At 36.9% G+C, this 18,713-nt stretch overlaps 1 protein-coding gene across 1 annotated transcript; it reads left to right on the forward strand.

The window, feature by feature from the left end:
- Positions 1 to 6,643: 6,643 nt before the first annotated feature.
- On the forward strand, positions 6,644 to 14,827 carry LOC135626209 (probable LL-diaminopimelate aminotransferase, chloroplastic). The gene is made up of 9 exons (XM_065131362.1): positions 6,644 to 6,760; positions 6,840 to 6,919; positions 8,915 to 9,031; positions 11,799 to 11,903; positions 12,048 to 12,151; positions 12,329 to 12,380; positions 12,659 to 12,979; positions 14,058 to 14,264; positions 14,336 to 14,827. The coding sequence occupies exons 2-9, from the start codon at positions 6,872 to 6,874 to the stop codon at positions 14,564 to 14,566; spliced, it is 1,185 nt and encodes a 394-aa protein (XP_064987434.1). The 5' UTR covers positions 6,644 to 6,760; positions 6,840 to 6,871; the 3' UTR covers positions 14,567 to 14,827.
- The last annotated feature ends 3,886 nt before the right edge of the window (positions 14,828 to 18,713 follow it).

Below are 18,713 nucleotides of genomic sequence, written 5' to 3' on the forward strand. Positions count from 1 at the left end.
TGGCTAGATACTTAATGTCGATATGTTTACTTCAACTTCTACTTTTATTGTTTTTAGCCATAAAGACAGCAGCTGAATTGTCACAGAAAATTCTTAATGACTTAGAAATAGAATCCATGATTCTAAGCCCAGAAATGAAACTCTTAATCCATACACCATGTGAAGTAGCCTCAAAACAGGAGACAAACTTAGCTTCCATGGTAGAAGTAGCAATCAAGGTCTGCTTAGCGCTTCTCCAAGAAATAGCTCCACCGGCCATCATAAAAATATATCCTGATGTTGATTTACGAGAATCAACACAACCGGCGAAGTCTGAATATGGGTAACCAATCACATCCAGATTGTCTGTATGTCTATACATAAGCATGTAATCTTTGGTTCCTTGTAGATACCTCATCACTTTCTTTGCAGCTCTCCAGTGGTCTGTACCTGGATTACTCTGATATCGACCTAGCATCCCCACAATAAATGCAATATCAGGTCTTGTACAGACCTGAGTATACATAAGGCTTCCTACGATAGAAGCATATGGGATGTTTTTCATTGATTCCCTTTCAAAGTTGTTCTTTGGGCATTGGTTCAAATTGAACCTATCACCTTTTATAATGGGAGCAACACTTGGTGAACAATCCTTCATCCGAAATCTTTCTAAAAGTTTATCAATATAGGTTTCTTGTGATAGACCTAAAATGCCTCGAGGTCTATGTTTATGGATCTTAATGCCAATAACATAAGATGCATCACCCATATTCTTCATATCAAAATTTTTAGAAAGGAATTGTTTCACCTCATGCAGTAAACCCTTTTCGTTGGTTGCAAGCAAAATATCATCTACGTATAAAACAAGGAAACATATTTTACTCCCACTAACCTTTTGGTATATGCATTGATCCATGGGATTTTCAACAAATCCGAATGAAGAAATCACTTCATGAAATTTAAAATACCATTGGCGGGAGGCTTATTTTAAGCCGTATATAGACGTCCCAAGTTTGCAAACCAAGTGTTCACCAACACTAGAGGAGAAACCTTCAGGTTGTTTCATATAAACCTCTTCCTCTAGATCTCCATTTAGAAATGCCGTTTTCACATTCATTTGTTGCAATTCAAGGTCAAAATGAGCAACTAATGCCAAAATTATACGTAGAGAATCTTTCTTAGATATAGGAGAAAACGTCTCCATATAATCGATTCCCTCTTTTTGAGTAAATCCCTTTGCAACAAGTCTTGCCTTGTATCTCTCAATGTTGCCTAACAAATCTTTCTTTGTTTTAAAGACCCATTTGCAACCAATAGCCTTTGCTTCATTAGGCAACTCTACAAGATCCCAAACTCCATTGCTCATCATGGAATTCATCTCTTCTTTCATGGCATCATGCCACAAATTTGACTCTTTACAAATCATGGCTTGTGAAAATGTTTCAGGATCATTTTTTGCTCCAATATTATAATCAGATTCTTGTAGATATACAACATAATCACTAGGAATTGCTGATCTTTTATTTCTAGTAGATCTTCTTAATGTTGCACCAATGGTTCCTTGAGGAACTTGTGGTTCAACTAGTTGTTCAGGAGCTTATTGTAATTCCTGAACTGCTTGTTCTATTAGAATACTATCAACAACTTATGGAATTTCAATGATTGGTTGTTCAGCACTAGTTTATACTTGAGGAGTGTTGTGAACTATAACCAATCTATCATTTGATGTGGAAGGTTGAGATTCTATATGATCATGTGCGGAAACTATGTTCTTGATATGATCGCTCCCACTAATCACATCATCCTCAAAAAATTTAGCGTTTCTTGATTCCACAATCCTAGTTGTGTGAGATGGACAATAAAATCTGTAACCTTTGGACTTTTCGGCATATCCAATGAAATACCCACTAACAGTCCTCGGGTCAAGTTTCTTCTCTTGTGGATTATATACCTTGACTTCAGACGGACATCCCCAAATGCGCATATGTCGCAAACTCGGTTTCCAACCTTTCCATAATTCAAATGGTGTCTTTTGGACAGCCTTAGTTGGAACTCGGTTTAATATATACACAGTCGTCTTTAGTACTTCAGTCCACAAGAACTTAGGAAGACTGGAGTTGCTAAGCATACTCCGCACCATGTCTAATAAGATTCGGTTTCTTCTTTCTGCAACACCATTCTGGTCTGGAGAACCAGGCATAGTGTATTGGGCAATAATCCCATGTTCTTGAAGAAACTTAGCAAAAGGACCAGGTGCTTATCCATTTTCAGTATATCTACCATAATATTCTCCACCCCTATCTGATCTCACAATTTTAATTTGCTTACCACATTGGTTCTCAACTTCAGCCTTAAAGACTTTGAAGACATCAAATGCTTCATTTTTGTTATGAAGCAAATATATATACATATATCGTGAGTAATCATCTATAAAAGAGATGAAGTATTTCTGACCATGTATGTCCATGTCTGGACAACATATATCAGTATGAATTATCTCTAATAAGTCTGAACTCCTATTAGCACCCTTTTTGGACTTATTGGTCTGCTTTCCCTTAATACAGTCCACACAAGTCTTAAAATTAGTAAAATCAAGAGTACTAAGTACCCCATCTTTAACTAATCTCTTAATTCTCTCTATGGAGATATGTTCTAATCTCCGATGCCATAATATAGAGGAGTCCTCATTAATATTACACCTCTTAATGCCAGCGTGAACATGCATTGAACTTTGAGTATTATCATTTTGTAATAAAATACGGTAAAGACCATCAAACAAAATACAATTCCCAACATAATCAGATTTATGTAATAAACAAAATGATGTGTCTTTAAAATTAAAGGAATACCCAAATGGTACGAGTCTGGAAATAGAAATTAAGTTTCGTGAGAAACTTGGTACATAAAAGGTTCTTTCCAATTTTAAAACAAAACCACTACTTAAAGTTAAAATGCATGTTCCAATTGCTTCCACATGTGAGCCCATCTTATTTCCTGATAAGATGCTTTGCTCACTTCCCACTGGCTTCCTTAGGTTTTGCATACCCTACAAAGAGTTTGCAATATGGATTGTTGATCCAGAGTCAATCCACCAAGTGTTAATATTAACATTGACCATATTAGATTCATAACATACCTATAAGGTTGGTTTACCTTTCTTTTCAAGCCATTGTTGGAATTTCGTGTATTCCTTCTTCACGTGTCCCTTTCTTTTACAAAAGAAACACCTTACTTCTTTCTTAATATCAGCTTGGAGTGGTATTTTACCTTTTCCCTATTGATGAGCTTTCTAATTGGCTTGATGTTTGTCAGTTTTGTTTTTCCCTTGAGTGGTTACTACTAATGCATTCTCACTCAATTCCATCACTAGCCTCTCTTCTTCTTGAACACACATGGTCATTAATTCATTGATTGACCATTTGTCCTTATGTGTATTGTATGAAATTTTAAAAGGGCTATATTGAGGTGGAAGGGTGTTCAGAATATAGTGCACTAAGAAGGATTCTGACATATTAACCTCAAGTTTCTTAAGTTGAGCCGCAATATCTCGTATTTGCATTATGTGCTCACGCACACCCTTTATGTTGGTGAGTCTAAGGGATAAAAATTTCATAATAAGGGTACTTGCTAGTGCCTTATCCGAAGTGACGAATTGTTCATCAATAGCTTTTAGCAAGTCTCGGACATTTTCATGCTGGTCAATAGAACCACGTATGCCAGCATTCATCTTAGTTTTGATAAACATCACGCTGAGCCGATTGGATCGCTCCCATCGCTCATATAACGTGATATCAGTTGGAGTGCTGGTATTAGTGACTATAGGTGGTTCGTCTTTCCTAATAGCATAATCGATATCCATCCACCCTAAATGGAGGAGAACCCTCTCCTTCCATATCTTATAGTTATCACCATTAAGTTCAGGAATATCACATCGAATATCAAAGAAATTAACAGTTTGAGAAACTGCATAAAATCAAACATGCTTATGTCAAAATTTGAAGCTTAATAGACTAAATTACATGTTTTACCAATGTGAAACATGCAAAAAAATATGAATCTCATGACATAAAAATTGCTTGTGGGCTAAATTCTTAATTCAAATAGATTCATATGGTCTTTATGATAAAACTATCAAATTATATTCCAATTCATAATCCCTATGGGTAAATTATGAAAATAATCTGATATTTTATCCTGATTAATTATATTAAATATAATAAAAGATCTTATGGGATAACAATTATTATATAAAATATAATCAGTCACAATATGATGTCTAATTATTTATATGATCCTTATTTTAACTTTATATATAATTTTAATTAATTAAGGATGTTGTGGCTAATTCTTAATTAATTAAGATTATATGGATCACTAGACATTTTAAACATAAAAAATTTGCTCATAAGCATAATTTAATATAACTAAATATGCATACGAGCATTTTACCAACTAAAATGTTGAAAATGATATTTCCTCGTGATTTTCAATAAAATATATCAAGAAGAAACCAAAATCAAATCATTTTCATGGCATAAAAAATAAAAACTCTTTCGTATCAAGGCAAAGGTCAAAAGGCTCTTGATACCAAATGTAAGAAATCATTGAAACCAACTTGTGTTTCTAAATCATTATAATAGAAACACAATAGAAACTGATGCGGAAACAAAATAGCGTACCTCCAGCCATCGTCGCCAAGAATTTCTACATAGGTTTCTTCTTGAACTTTGGTACTTCTTGGCTCAGAACTCTCGCTTTAGATGGTGTAGGAAAGTCTTTCGCTTCAAAGAGATGATTGAGCCCAGGGACCAAAATTCTTATATATATAGATGTTCTCCCATCAAGAACATTTATTATCACCAAATCATAATGTTCAAGAATTAATTCAAATTTGTAACGTTTGGACCATAATTAAGAACTTTAATGATATTAAATATTTAATTTAATAATAACGGTTTCATGCATAAAAATAAAAAACTAAAATCATTTAAATCATAATAAATGAAGAAATTCATGATAATAAACATAATGAGAACAGTTATATTATTATTAAATTAAATATTTAATAATAACGGTTACAGAGTGGTCCTTTGGTTCCCCTTGGATTGGATTTGCACATTCTATTTGTTTTGCCCATTAGATGGTTGCTGGTGTCACTAGACAATTATTTCGTTTCTTCTTCCCTTCGACGAACACGGGACAAAGGTTTCATGATGGCCAAAGCTTCAGGATCAGAGCACTAACTGCTGTGTTGCATGCATGCCTTTCCTCGTCAATCTTGGGATCTCATCTTTTTTATGCATGGGACCTCCATTACATGATGGACAGCTTTCATGTAATGCAGTGACTGTGTAGCACGGAGTAGTGGTTAAACCCATATATTTCATAGTTTATCATGGTATCTTGCCCAGAGCAAGTCCTCTTCTCCTCACACAATCTTGTCAGCGGAGACGCTCGACGTCGATGCTGCCACTTTGCGTTGGTGCCTCGACACTAGTACTTCTTTTGTCATCGATGCTGTTGCTCCATCCTCGCCATCATCCTCGCTAGCAACAGCAAACCACCTCCCTGCAATTGTTGTTGATCCGATCTCCGGATCTGATTCCGCTGAGACTTTGTCATCCACCACCGAATCACTATTGGTAGAATTTCCTATCGCAACCTTTGCTCACGTCGCAGCAGTAGTTGTTGTCGCTACGCCCACTACATCGACACTTCTTCCGTGGGCAACACTTCTAAAAAATAATTGCACGATTTATAACTGAAACTGAATACCATGCCATCGCCACCGTCGTTGAACTCAATTGGGTTACAAATCTGCTCAAGAAACTCAACGTCAACTCCACAGTTACTCTTACAATCGACATGATAGCAAATAAGATTTCCTCAAGTCAATTGAGAAAATCTCTGAGTAGTTAAGGAAATCCTCCCTACTGATAAATAGTTATCAAAAACTCACAATCTAAATGAACTATGTTGTAATTATGTTTCATATATTTCATAGTTTATCAAAACGTACGAGAGAGAGATTTGCCTTGGTTCACGCATTCCACCCCAACAGTTAAAAACATTTAATTAGTTTATAGGAATTTGATGGATTTATTATTATGGGCCCAAGTATTTGAATATTTGGTTCACCCTAAATAAATAATAAATGAATAGGTTAATCTTCTCATTAGATCATATTATGATAAATTATTAAAACTGATACAGTAGTGGATAAGATGCGAGGCTCAAGTAGAAGAAATTTATGATGCTAAAGATATATCATGATACAGCCATTAGACTAAGCTTGATAGGATTTAATTTTGGACTAAATTGGTCCCTAACGACTTGAAACCCTTAAATGGGATGTGTCTAAATTAATATAGTTCATAAAATTTGATGAGTAAATTACCATTAATTTGGACAAAAGAATTTTAGGCTTAATAAATTAATAAATCATAAATTGGACATAACATATTGTAGATTTTGTATCGATTTCAATTATATACTATCTATTTTTAGACCTAATTAGACATCCAATTCAAACTTTTATTTTCCTACCCGCATCTGTATTCTTATTCAATTTAAACGGATACGGGTATGCGTCTAGCAAACCCGACCCGTGATTTCTACCTGCCATATATAAGACGCACGGTTTGAGAGGCAACGGCGGCCGACTCGTTCGCCCCGTTTAGGGTTCCATCACGATGGCATCGTTCGCGCTGCAGATTCCCGCGGCCATCAAGTCGAGCTCCTCCGCTTTCTCCGGACGGCTCCCATCCACCAACAACATCGGGTTCTTGGATCGCTTGAGCTCCATTTTCATCCCTTGCAGTTTGATTACAGTCTTTTCTCAGGGAATGATTTGGTTGCAGGTCGTCTACGGTATCTCTGTCGGTTAGGAAAAATGGGGTTTGCAAGTGCGTGGATGCTCCTCCTGCGGAGCAGTAGACCGGTAATTCTATATACTCCCTTCATTCCGAAGTATTATGCTGGTAAGTTTTGGTTTGTCGTCGCGGGCATACATTTTTAACTCGGCATATCAAGATTGCTGCCCTGATAGCCAGTATCTCGGCTATTCTGTTTTTGTTTCAAGTTAATCGATAGAGTTCTTGCTGCAGCAAGTGCCCGTTTACTTTTCTGTACTTCTGTAATGTTTTAGGAGCTAATTTTCTGCTCCATTCTTCAGATTCGTAAGTTTAGTTTTTCAATAAAATTATCGTTTCTTAGCGTTTTCGGGTAGGATGGGTGGAACCATTTTGAAGAATTTAGGGAGAACATTCCGTAGCTCAAGCAAGTTCAGAACTGGGAGATCATAAATACATAGAACAAAGTTCGGAACTTTGGCCTAGGTCAGGGGCATGTTAGGCCTTCTAAATATAATCTCGTGGCAGGATGGAAGGCTATATATTTCAGTTTGACAAAGCTGAACTTAGATAACTTGGATATCCAGCATATCCCAATGTTGTTAAAAGGGGTACTTATGTATCTGAAGTAGTCCTCGGTATTGTTGGCTACATGTTGATCTTGGGTTTGGAACAAGAGATTGAACAAATGAAAGGCCCAATCACTATGAGCACAGAACTAAATGTGCAATTTCATGCCCTTTCTTTTCTGCCACATATGTGTAGCTACTTGTTCTGTTAGGTCACTTTATCTGCATTTGTTGCTTCTTATATTTTACATAACATAACCAAATCCTTGGTTTTGGAATGCTTTGTTTCAAAAAGGACTATATATTTGATGAGGTGAACTTGCAGAAAATGTTCTTTTGTGTTTTGCTTGATTCTGATTTAATGCAGGTGGTTTTGTTGGTGGATAACTTTTTCTTTGCATACAGGCTAATCAGTTTATTTCATTACTTGTTGTTACTGTTCTTTGCACTTGTGTTTATCAGAGAAATGTATTTTTTCATGTTTTTAATTATCTCATTATGCGTAGTTGGATCAGCCTATCCGCTCATCATTTATCTGTGTTCATATCGATGACTTCAGGAGAGGTCAACAAGTCTAAAAATGCCCTTATTCTAATAATGTGATAAAATCAGTTGCCTAGATAACATGCATCATGATGATTATTCTACATTGTTCAGCACACTGAAACATATGGTTAAACTTCAAGCAGGTTATCTGTTCCCAGAGGTTAGTAGTCTTCTTTATTATGGTTTATTTTAATGATGATGTTGACTATGATATGTTAAAATGCTCTTGTAGGAAAATGCTTGGGGTCCTTGTGCAGTGGTCATGCTGCTGTAATTCATTTCACAAACTGGCATGGTAAAAGGTTTAATCTATGGTTTATGACCTCTGATGAATCATGTTGGGGGATAAGGAACCTTCCTATCCACCTAGCCACCCTGCTTAACTTATTTCCATTTTTCCACCTATGACACCACATCCTCATTTCTTATGTATCGCTGCCCATCCAGTGTTTCTTGCACCCATTTTTTGAAGTGGTAATCAGAGTGCTTGATCCCTAAATTTTATTTTTGTATTATATGGAACTGGATATTCTTTAAAGGCTTAATACCAAGGAGTGTACCAGTATATATGGCAATAAATTTATGCCTGTTACAACGGTGAATACCTCATGTCTGTTGCTTGACTATGCCACCCAACGATTAGTTGAAATCTGGTTAGTTACTAGTTCTGAATTGTGCTTGGACATGTTAGCATGCTGGCAAATCATGCTTTTCGATAGCATTTGAGCATACTATGCTATAATCCTAGAGCAGATACTTGTATATACTGTGCACTTTTAAAATGTTAGCCTTGTATTCACTTTTTCTCTTCATAGTTATGACTTATGATGCAAGAGATTTAAAATTGCTACCTAACATATTTTTTAACATATTGTGTCGAGTTTCCAGGTTTTATTTGTTTGACTGAATATTATTTTCTGTTGCATTACGTTGGAACACTTATGTTTTTCTCAAATTGCTTGAAGCTAGATCGCCAGAAGAAGAGCAGCACACATTTCAAAGTACCCTGATGCACAAGTCATAAGCCTTGGCATTGGTGACACCACAGAACCCATTCCAGAAGTTATAACTTCTGCCATGGCTATGGTAAAACTTGTCTCTTGTATTGGAATAAACGTGATCTTTTATAGGTTATTTATATTCTTTATGTTATGCCAATGTCTGCATAAACTTGAATTTTATAACCTTATTATATGTAGAAATACTGTTACTATGTTTATTGTAAATGAAATGCATTGCTGCACAATGATCTTTAATTGAAATACATCAAATCTAGTCTCATTAAAAAACTATATGATAAGACCCTAAAGTCTTATCGTAGGCTCTGATACCAAATGATAAGACCCTAAAGTCTTATCATGGAAGAAAGGGGAGAAATGAGGATGATAATGATCGCTTCGAGGGGATCGGCCTCCTTGATCGCTTCGAGGGGATCGGCCCTCCTTGATCGCTTCGAGGGGATCGGCCTCCTAGGGTTTGTCCAAAGACAAAATAATATTTTTCATAGATTACCGAAAAGAAGTAGTTACATCCCTATTTATAGAGTTCCACCCAGGGTCCATCAGGACTTGAACTCTAATAATAAATAAATATTAAATAAACCTTTACTTGACTCTAACCGAACCAAACCGACTCAATAAACAACTGGACTAAACAGACTCAATAAACATTATTCAAAAGCTGAGAAAAAGGTTCCTAACAGTTCCTCCCTCTTCAAATCAGCCTTGTCCTCAAGGCTGAGCAGCATCAATCTCGGGGAGCTTCTCTTTCAGCACTTTAGCCATAGACTATCTGCAACGCATCACAACCTGTTGATCAAGTAAGTATGGTATCCACTTTTTGAGAGTGTAAGCAACAGGTCGATCTTTCAGTGTAGTAATCGTTGCATGAAACTTCTGGCCCTGTATAATCAATTTTATCTTTGAACCTTTGCCATCACAAGTGAAAATCCGTCCATCAATGATCTTTACTTCGAATCTGTCATAGTCTTCAATGTGATGGGCCAATCGGTCAACAGTCTCACTATCCATAGAATTGTTAGTGCTACCAGTATCAATCAAAACTATAATAGGCTGATGCTCTAGAGTTCCGGCAACTTCCATAGTTTGCGGGTTAGAGTAGTCGGCTAATATATGCATTGTATGTACGGTAGGTTCAACGTCTTCATTATAATTTATACCTTCATGATTGGAGTCCAACTCTTCTGCTTTCGGTTCCTCTCCAATTGGCTCAATCATTATATGCTGTCCTTGTTTACATTGGTGCTCCATACTCCACTTTTCATCATAGTACAAACCCTTTGCTGAATTTTTCTTGAGTTCTTCTTGGGTTAGTCCTCGGGTGTCAAGGCTTTGGTTGGGAATAGATATGGTGGGTGGCATATTGATCATCTGGTGGTTATCACTTCTGTTTCCATGATTTTCCCTGTTGATTTTTTTTTCATGTAGATGTGCGAATGAGATCGCAGCTATCATAGTGCGAGGTTGACGAGCCTTAACTTCACACCGGATCTCTGGAATAAGACCTTCAATAAATGTATCCAGAAGTTGTCGTTCCGACCAATCTCTAGCTTGATTTGATAATCTTTCAAACCTACTCTAATATTCCAACACTGTAGAAGTCTGACAAATTTTTGAGAGCTGTCCATCCACCTACATGTATGAGTAGATTGTGTCACAATCTTGGGGCCCTTTTCCTGTATTTTCAGATCTATGCAGTGTAGAACTTGATCCCCCATTTTGTTGAAATTTGCTAAGGCTCTCCAGTAGGCTCTTTTTGAAATCATTAAGTGTTTCTTGCAGTCGGTTCTCAATTCTGATTTCCAATGCTTCAATTTGTGCTTTCACCGAGTTATCAGTGGTCATTGCGTAAGACTGCAAATCTGTAATCTCAACTCCTGTTTTTGGTGTTGGTCAAGGGCATCAACACTGTCGATGCGAAGTTGCGAGGAGGTGGACGCCAAGGGCAGTGCTGCAGTCACTGCGTTGGAGGAAGAGTGCTGCCCTGTTTCTATCGCTGCGTGGGGTGAGAGCACCGGGGTTGGAAGGCGACTGCGTTGATGTGGCTGCAGCTGGGGGCAGCGTCGCCCCTGTCGCTGCGATGGTTGCGACGGTGCGGATGGAAGGCAGCGTTGCTCTGTCTCTACCGCACTATGGAAGGAGGCGTTGGTGACGTCGAGGGATCACGTTCGGTTGAGGACACAACGGTGCCGTTGAAGCGGCCGAGGTTGAGAAGATTGTATGATTTTCTTAAGTTCGTGAGACACTTGCCAATCAATTTTGTATATGATTGTTATTTTCATATTTATCTACTTTTAACCAAAATTTGTCGAACAAAGTACTTCTTGAATGTAGTTTTCTGCTTGCTGAGAAGTTTTATAATAATCAAAGCTATGGTGAGAGTGATGACATTGTGTAAATAAAGTTGTATTTTCACTAAGGTTCATGTTTAACAGCAACAAACAGATGAAAAGGAGTTGTATCATATCTAAAGTCTGTCATATGGCTTGTGTCCGAGGTCAACAACAAATACAACAACAAGATGCAAGGTTAGATGAGGTCAAATGGCAAATCATTGAATATTATCACAAGATGGCATGAGGATGAGTCTATTATTTCCAGAGAATCAGTTTGTTAATTAACTTGACAGCTCCTGAAGTTTTAACTAAAACTTCACTTTCTTGGTTACAATTTTTTTTTTCAGTGGTTTCTGTCAGTATTTTTATAGAGATTTTACTAAAAGGTTAACAATATTAGACTTTTAATTTAGTGTAGGTCATATTTGTTTGAATTATTCATGGATCTTTGCTTATTCTGCATGTATAAAAATTGAACTTATTATATTATTTATGCAGAGAGCACATTCTCTCTCAACTGTTGAGGGATATAGTGGTTATGGAGCTGAACAAGGGGACAAGGTAACTAATTATAGTGGTTATGGAGCTGAACAAGGGGACAAGGTAACTAATTATATTTCACACCATTCTCTCTCTCTTTTTTTGTTTTTTAACCACCTTTTTCTGTAACAATTTGTGAATTCTTTGAAGTTGAATGTAATATGTATTGTTTTGATAATTCGTTTACTTGTTGGACTTTTTCTGCAGAAACTAAGGGCTGCTATAGCCTCAACATATTACAAAGACCTTGCTATTGATGAAACTGATATATTTGTCTCAGATGGTGCAAAATGTGATATATCTCGGCTTCAGGTTGTTTTTCGTTTCATGTTTTCACTTTGTTTTTGTTCTATTTCCTATATTGAAATTGATGATGACTAATCTCTATGAGTCTACAAGTTGAGGAACTTTTTGTGGTTCAGAGGGAAGGGGGTGGTTTGTATGGATAAACTGGTTTTATACGCCTTATCTTTCTTATACATTCTACGGGTCCTTTTTGGATCTGAAGTGAAGATGGCAGTTCAAGATCCATCGTACCCTGTAAGACTACACTGCACACCCTTAATTTATGCTTTTCTCTCTTTTTAATTATAGAAGGCTACTTTTGAAATTTGTACATGGTTAATGCTATTATAGTATGTGGTTTTGATTCTTATTTGGAGTAGGAGCATCAACATTAGGCATTTGTATTCAGTGGATAGGTTGATGTCAATGCAACGTGTATATTTCTATGTTTATGGTCATCTATTAGGGAGTTAAATCTTCAAACTTCAAGGTATATGTAAAATATGTCTACTTAAGGACCACTGTTATTACAGGCATATGTAGATTCAAGTGTTATTGTGGGACAAACTAGCTTATTTCAGAAGGATATTGAGAAATATGGAAACATTGAATACATGAGATGTGTACCTGAGAATGGATTTTTCCCAGATTTGTCAACCATTTCACATGTTGATATTATATTTTTTTGTTCACCAAACAATCCCACGGGTTCAGCAACGACAAGAGACCAGCTGATCCATCTGGTTCAGTTTGCACAGGACAATGGCTCAATTGTTCTTTTTGATTCTGCTTATTCCCTGTATATTTCAGACGACAGTCCACGTTCTATTTATGAGATTCCTGGAGCAAAAGAGGTGAGTTCAGTGCTGGAACAATCTTCTTTTTGCAAACTGACTTATGATTATAGTAAAAAAAATGCAATATTATGCTTAAGTAAATGCATCTATACACATGATTATGGTTAGGATAGATTTATATACTGGATGATATACAGACTTTTACCATCTGACATCATTGAATTAAATAATAAAAATTAAAATGAATGGCTGATGTTAGTGTCGAGCTTTATGTTTCGGTATTTATGTATTGGTTTGACCAGTGTATAAGTCCTTGCTTATTGCCATCTTGAATTTATTATCTGTATCAAATGAAATATTGTTCACATGATTACATACTTATACCAAGGTCCAAGCTGTACTTACCACCTGTGAAAACCATGAAGAACCCTTTGTTTTTCCTTGCATTCAGTGAGGATATTGGATTGATACATTTTTATTTCTGATGCATACGTACAAATGCCAAATCCTAGGAATAAATGTTGGAATTTGCTTTTTAATGTAATGGGAGCATCCTAGGGTTCAGACTGCATTAATGTCTAGAATTGTATTTCCAACCATTCAACTTGAAATGCTGCCAACTGCTGCTGTCTATCTAGGTGTCATTTTGTATATATGTAATTCTATGTTTCATCCAAAGGTTTCATTATTCGAAGGATATTGTAGAGGGTGGTCTTCGGTACAATACGGTAAAGTTGCTGATTTGCAACCTGGGAGACTAGGGTTCAACTCTTGATTTTGAGGGGTACGTTCACTTTCATTGGCTCTCCCCAAACTTATCGTCAAGAGCCGTGCATGGTGTACACCCTATAAGGACATTCTATAGCAAACAACTGCTTCTTTTTGCTATGTGCTAAACATGGGGTTTCTGAAGCACTTGACTTGACACGTAGACTACCTTCGTGTATCTAAATCTGAGCAAGTATCCATTATGTAAATGCTAATCTTGGAGCTCCACTAGTGAATATATTCTTAAAAGTTACTTGGGTAAGAAAATTAATATCAAACCTATATGGCCTCAACTTCCAGTTTCAATAGCTGCAGCATCCATTTATTTACATTAAAATATGAGGAAAAGTGAGCTTTTCTTTTGTAGGTAGCAATTGAAACATCATCCTTTTCTAAATATGCTGGATTCACTGGTGTTCGCCTTGGCTGGACTGTTGTCCTGAAGGAACTACTTTTCTCTGATGGTTTTCCTGTTGCCAAGGATTTTAATCGTATAGTTTGTACCTGTTTTAATGGTGCATCGAACATAGCACAAGCTGGAGGCCTGGCTTGCCTTTCTCCCGAGGGTCTGAAGGTTAGTTTTGTTGACATTGAGCTGCTTAGCATAGGTGATACATGCTTACCAGATTCCTTGGTATTGTACAGGCCATGGTTGAAACAATCAAATTCTACAAAGAGAACACCGAGATAATTGTTGACACATTTAAATCGCTTGGCTTTGGGTACACTTTCCAGGCTGAAGCGGGTTTGGATGTGGTCACCACCCCAGGAAGCGGGTTTGGACCTGCAGGTGAGGGCTTTGTTAGGGTCAGCGCCTTTGGTCACAGAGCAAACATAATGGAAGCTGCCAAAAGAATCAAACAGCTTTACAAGTGATCTAGATTGCTGTTGAAGACTGTTTTGGAATGGTACAATTGTGATGCAGCAACACGTTGGTTTGGTTTGTTCATCATCACATGTCTTGATTTTAAAAAGATACATTTGTTCGCAGGGAGGAGGAATAAGCAGCCTCTAGGGCAAAATATGAGACACCGTGAATTTTCTGTGGCTTTTGGAATGTTCTGTAAGGTTTAATCACAAGGCTATCATGTTTTTGTTGATTTTATTTGAGAAATGCCTGTTGAGTAGCTGAATTTACTTGTTCTTTGGAAGAAGCTTTTTGATGTTACCTTCTGATTATGATCAACTCATGCTCTCATTTAGCACATGAAACAGCATAGTTTTCTGGATTTTGTCTGTGCATAGGAATTTGATTAAGTAATATCGCAAAGGCATGCAACAAGGAACGGTAATGTGAGACAGGTCCTAGAGAATGCCTCTCTCTCTCTCTCTCTCTCTCTCTCTCTCTATGAAGTCATGTTTCATGGAATGATTAACCCTTGCCCGTATCCTTCTTATCATTTGGACTCTAGTCATCATACCTAATAAGCGCAAGATGCTACCGCCATAGTTCATGCCTTTGTTACAAACAATTGCGGACTTGTCATGCAAATGCAAAATTTATAATAATAATTTTTTTTGCAAAGATAAATGATGAAGACATAATTTGATCGATAAGGGTGCATAAGATAATATTTGATTCTTAGCGGACACATTTGACGCTTTCCGAAATGTATATATTAGGCAACATTTGACAATCTTCGCTTGGCTTAAGAATAGGGCACATTGGACATATTGGGTAACCTTTTATACTAAGGATAGGGCACATTGGACAATCTTCGCTTGGCTTAAGAATGACACATCATATAACAATTTGACAGCAAGTTAGAAGTTTTTTTTTGATAAGTACAGCAAGTTAGAAATTCGTGTTGATCAATCTCTTCGTTGAGCATAAAGTTGATGAGCCAAAAAAATAAGTGAGAAGTTGATGAGCAAAATTCAAATGACAAGACGTCTAGTAGGTAAAACAATATCTAAAGTTATAAGGGCCCTTCCCGAAACAGGAGAGGCACACTTTTGCATTTTGAGCCCTCGAGCCTTTTTGAGTTCTTAGCCTTCCCTACCTCTAGTCCATCCTCTCTTTTGCTTTGTTTAAGTCCCAAATCCCTAGTCAACAAATGGTTGAGGGGGTTGAGGTAAATAGTCTAAGGTTAGGAAGGGTCTGATCTTCTTCTTCTTCTTCAGAGGGGATGACAAGGGTGAAGGATTTCACCTTGATTCCGAGTTCTTGAAGCACTAGCACATCAAGTGCTCGATCGCCATTTAGTGCCAAATGCCATTATCTCAACTTGCAATTCGTCCCTATAAGTGATATGTAGATACTTGTGCTTACATGTTGATACTTTGAAGGTTCAATTTTAGTTCTCGCCTGATCGACTCATTCTAACATGCCTTTGCTAGTGAAGAATATTACATTCTCATATGTCAAATATTGCCATGCTAGCATAACTCTAATCTTAAATCTTTTCTTTGTCTATTTTTGAATCTATAAGAGAGCTAGGGGTATTGTCATGTAACACAAGAAGGGTTTAAAATCAAGGGTGTCCTGACCTCTAATAAAGGTCGAAAGGGGTGATTTTTTTATATGAAAGAATCGAATTTGAGATTTTAGTTTTAACTATTTGCCTAGTACATCTCCGATTCCCGTTTCTCTTCTTGACCTTTTAGGAAAATGGTTAGGTATTTTAATTGATAAAGGTTTTATCCTCTTTCTTAGCCATCAAATCAAATGGATGGAAGACTTGTTGATTGGTGTTGTCTAAGCTCGATTCCTCGAGGTACATTTTTAGCACCTTATTTCTTTTCTTTTCTAGTACTGTTCTCCCAACACCTGACTTAGATGTTTTTATTGCAAGAATTGATCTCAAGATTCTGAAGCAAGAGAAGGGAGCAGCCTTAGCCACTCATGTTGACCCAAAGCCCCTATCACTCCTATTTCCTTAACCGAGGAGTTGAATCCCTCCATGACTCCTACGAAAGGGAGTGCTCCAACTGAGGTGCCACTAAGGAAATACTATGTTGTGGTGAAGAAGACGTTGTCAAGAATTTATGACATTGCTCTTGTGAAGAAGAGGAAATATGTTAGGACTCTAGCTAGGAGAGTCCTAATTGAGAGGGACATTCATATAAAACTTACCTAAGCCGACCCCTATTAAAGAGGTGAAGAGGCTGGCTAGGGTTAGAAGGTTGTTTCTTAGAGAAGAATTAGGAGTTGTAAAGGAATAGGAGTCTTGAGTAGAAGTCCTATTAGGAGTTGATTAGAAGTAGGAGTCTTGAGTAGGAGTCCTATTAGGAGGTAGGGTTTAGAAACCCTATAAATAGCCATGTATTTCTCCTCTTTTGATAAGCAATAAATGAATCTTTTCTGCAGCCTTTGAGTAGCAACTTAGAGGGAGGAACCCCTATAGAGTTCCAAGGAGGCCGATCCCCTAAAAAGATCAATCCCAAGTTTAGAATCTGCAAGGGTTCTAACACCTGGTATCAGAGCAGCGTTCTTGGCATCTCGCTGCCCTTCCACATCCATCCATCAACCCTCCACAACCGCCCAAAGCAATTCTAACAATTGCTTAAGAGATTGTTGCCAAATTCCGTCGTCATCTCCACCACCACGGATCATCCTTTGATCTCCCCGTGAATTGCAACAGATTCTGATTTTCTACCTTATTGCTGCTGCAATTTAGTTATCCTTATTTGAAAATCCCAAAAAAATTATTCCTATATTGCTGCATAAACTTTTCGTCATAAAGTTTTCATCTCTACGACGAAAGATACATTGCAGAAATCCAACCGTATAGCACCGTCTGTTTGATCTTGTTACTGTGTTTTTTTATCCAAATCTCTACGAAATTTTTATGACATCTTTGACATTTCCTAACAGCAGATTTTCTTTGGTTTCATCAAAAAATTCTCAATATAAACTACTGATCTTTTATGTCCAATCTGCTATACTTAAAAATCTGTGCTGCAGAAAATTTCAGCCGCATATTGTTGCCTTAACCCATCTATTTGCAATCTTTTTTGAATGAAATTTCTTATGCACTTCATAGATCATCTTGATTTCTATATAAGATTGATCTATTAAGAAATTTATCTCTAAAAACGATTTTGTGTTGCTGTAAATTTTCGTTGTAACCCGTTGAAATTTTTCGACGAGAATTCTGCAATCGCAATTTGCACCAATTTCCTTCCTGTTATACTACCAAAATTTTCTTGATTAAATTAGATATCCTTGCTGTCATATAAACTGTGATTTTACTGCCAATTCCCTCCTCAATTCTCTCAAGTCTTTGATGGAAATTACGTCGAGAAACCGTTGTTTCTTCGACGACAATTCTACTATTACAAGACAGCACATACTTGCTGCAACTTCCACTGATTTCTATCAAACCTTTGCTACCATCTACCACAGATCCAAAACTTTCACCTATAGCCCTAAAATTCCATCAAACCACACCCTCAAACTGCACCCAAAATAGCCACAAAATAAGCCTAAACCGCAGCCTACATCCACCAATCCACCAACCCTTTCGACCATCACCTCTCTCAACCAATACATACCTTTAACTCGACAACAAAAGAGAGATCTTAACATCACAGAAACAAGAAAAATAAATCTGGTATCGTAGTTAGAAACAAGGCTAGATTAGTGGCCAAAGGTTTCAACCAAGAAGAAGGTATCGATTATGAAGAAACCTTCGCTCCCGTGGCTAGATTAGAAGCCACAAGGATGCTCCTTGCTTATGCTAGTAATAACAATTTTAAATTATTTCAAATGGATGTTAAAAGCACTTTTCTTAATGGCTTTATTTCTGAAGAAGTTTATGTTGAACAACCTCCCGGATTTGAAAATAAAAGCCTCCCTAATTATGTATTTAAATTAACCAAATCTCTCTATGGTTTAAAACAAGCCCCAAGAGCTTGGTATGATAGATTAAGTACTTTTCTTATTGAAAATAATTTCACAAAAGGCAAGGTCGATACTACATTGTTTATCAAAAATTTTGAAAATAATTTTCTCATTGTTCAGATTTATGTTGATGATATTATCTTCGATTCTACGAATGAATCTCTTTGTGAATCTTTT

Source organism: Musa acuminata, chromosome BXJ2-11, assembly GCF_036884655.1.
Source record: "Musa acuminata AAA Group cultivar baxijiao chromosome BXJ2-11, Cavendish_Baxijiao_AAA, whole genome shotgun sequence".
NCBI lineage: Eukaryota > Viridiplantae > Streptophyta > Magnoliopsida > Zingiberales > Musaceae > Musa > Musa acuminata.

Coding starts and splice junctions, on each gene's coding strand:
- LOC135626209 (XM_065131362.1), top strand. CDS start 6,872: ATGGGGTTTGCAAGTGCGTGGATGCTCCTCCTGCGGAGCAGTAGACCG. Junction 11,904..12,047: donor GAGCTGAACAAGGGGACAAG/GTAACTAATTAT, acceptor CTTTTTCTGCAG/AAACTAAGGGCTGCTATAGC. Junction 14,265..14,335: donor TTTCTCCCGAGGGTCTGAAG/GTTAGTTTTGTT, acceptor GGTATTGTACAG/GCCATGGTTGAAACAATCAA.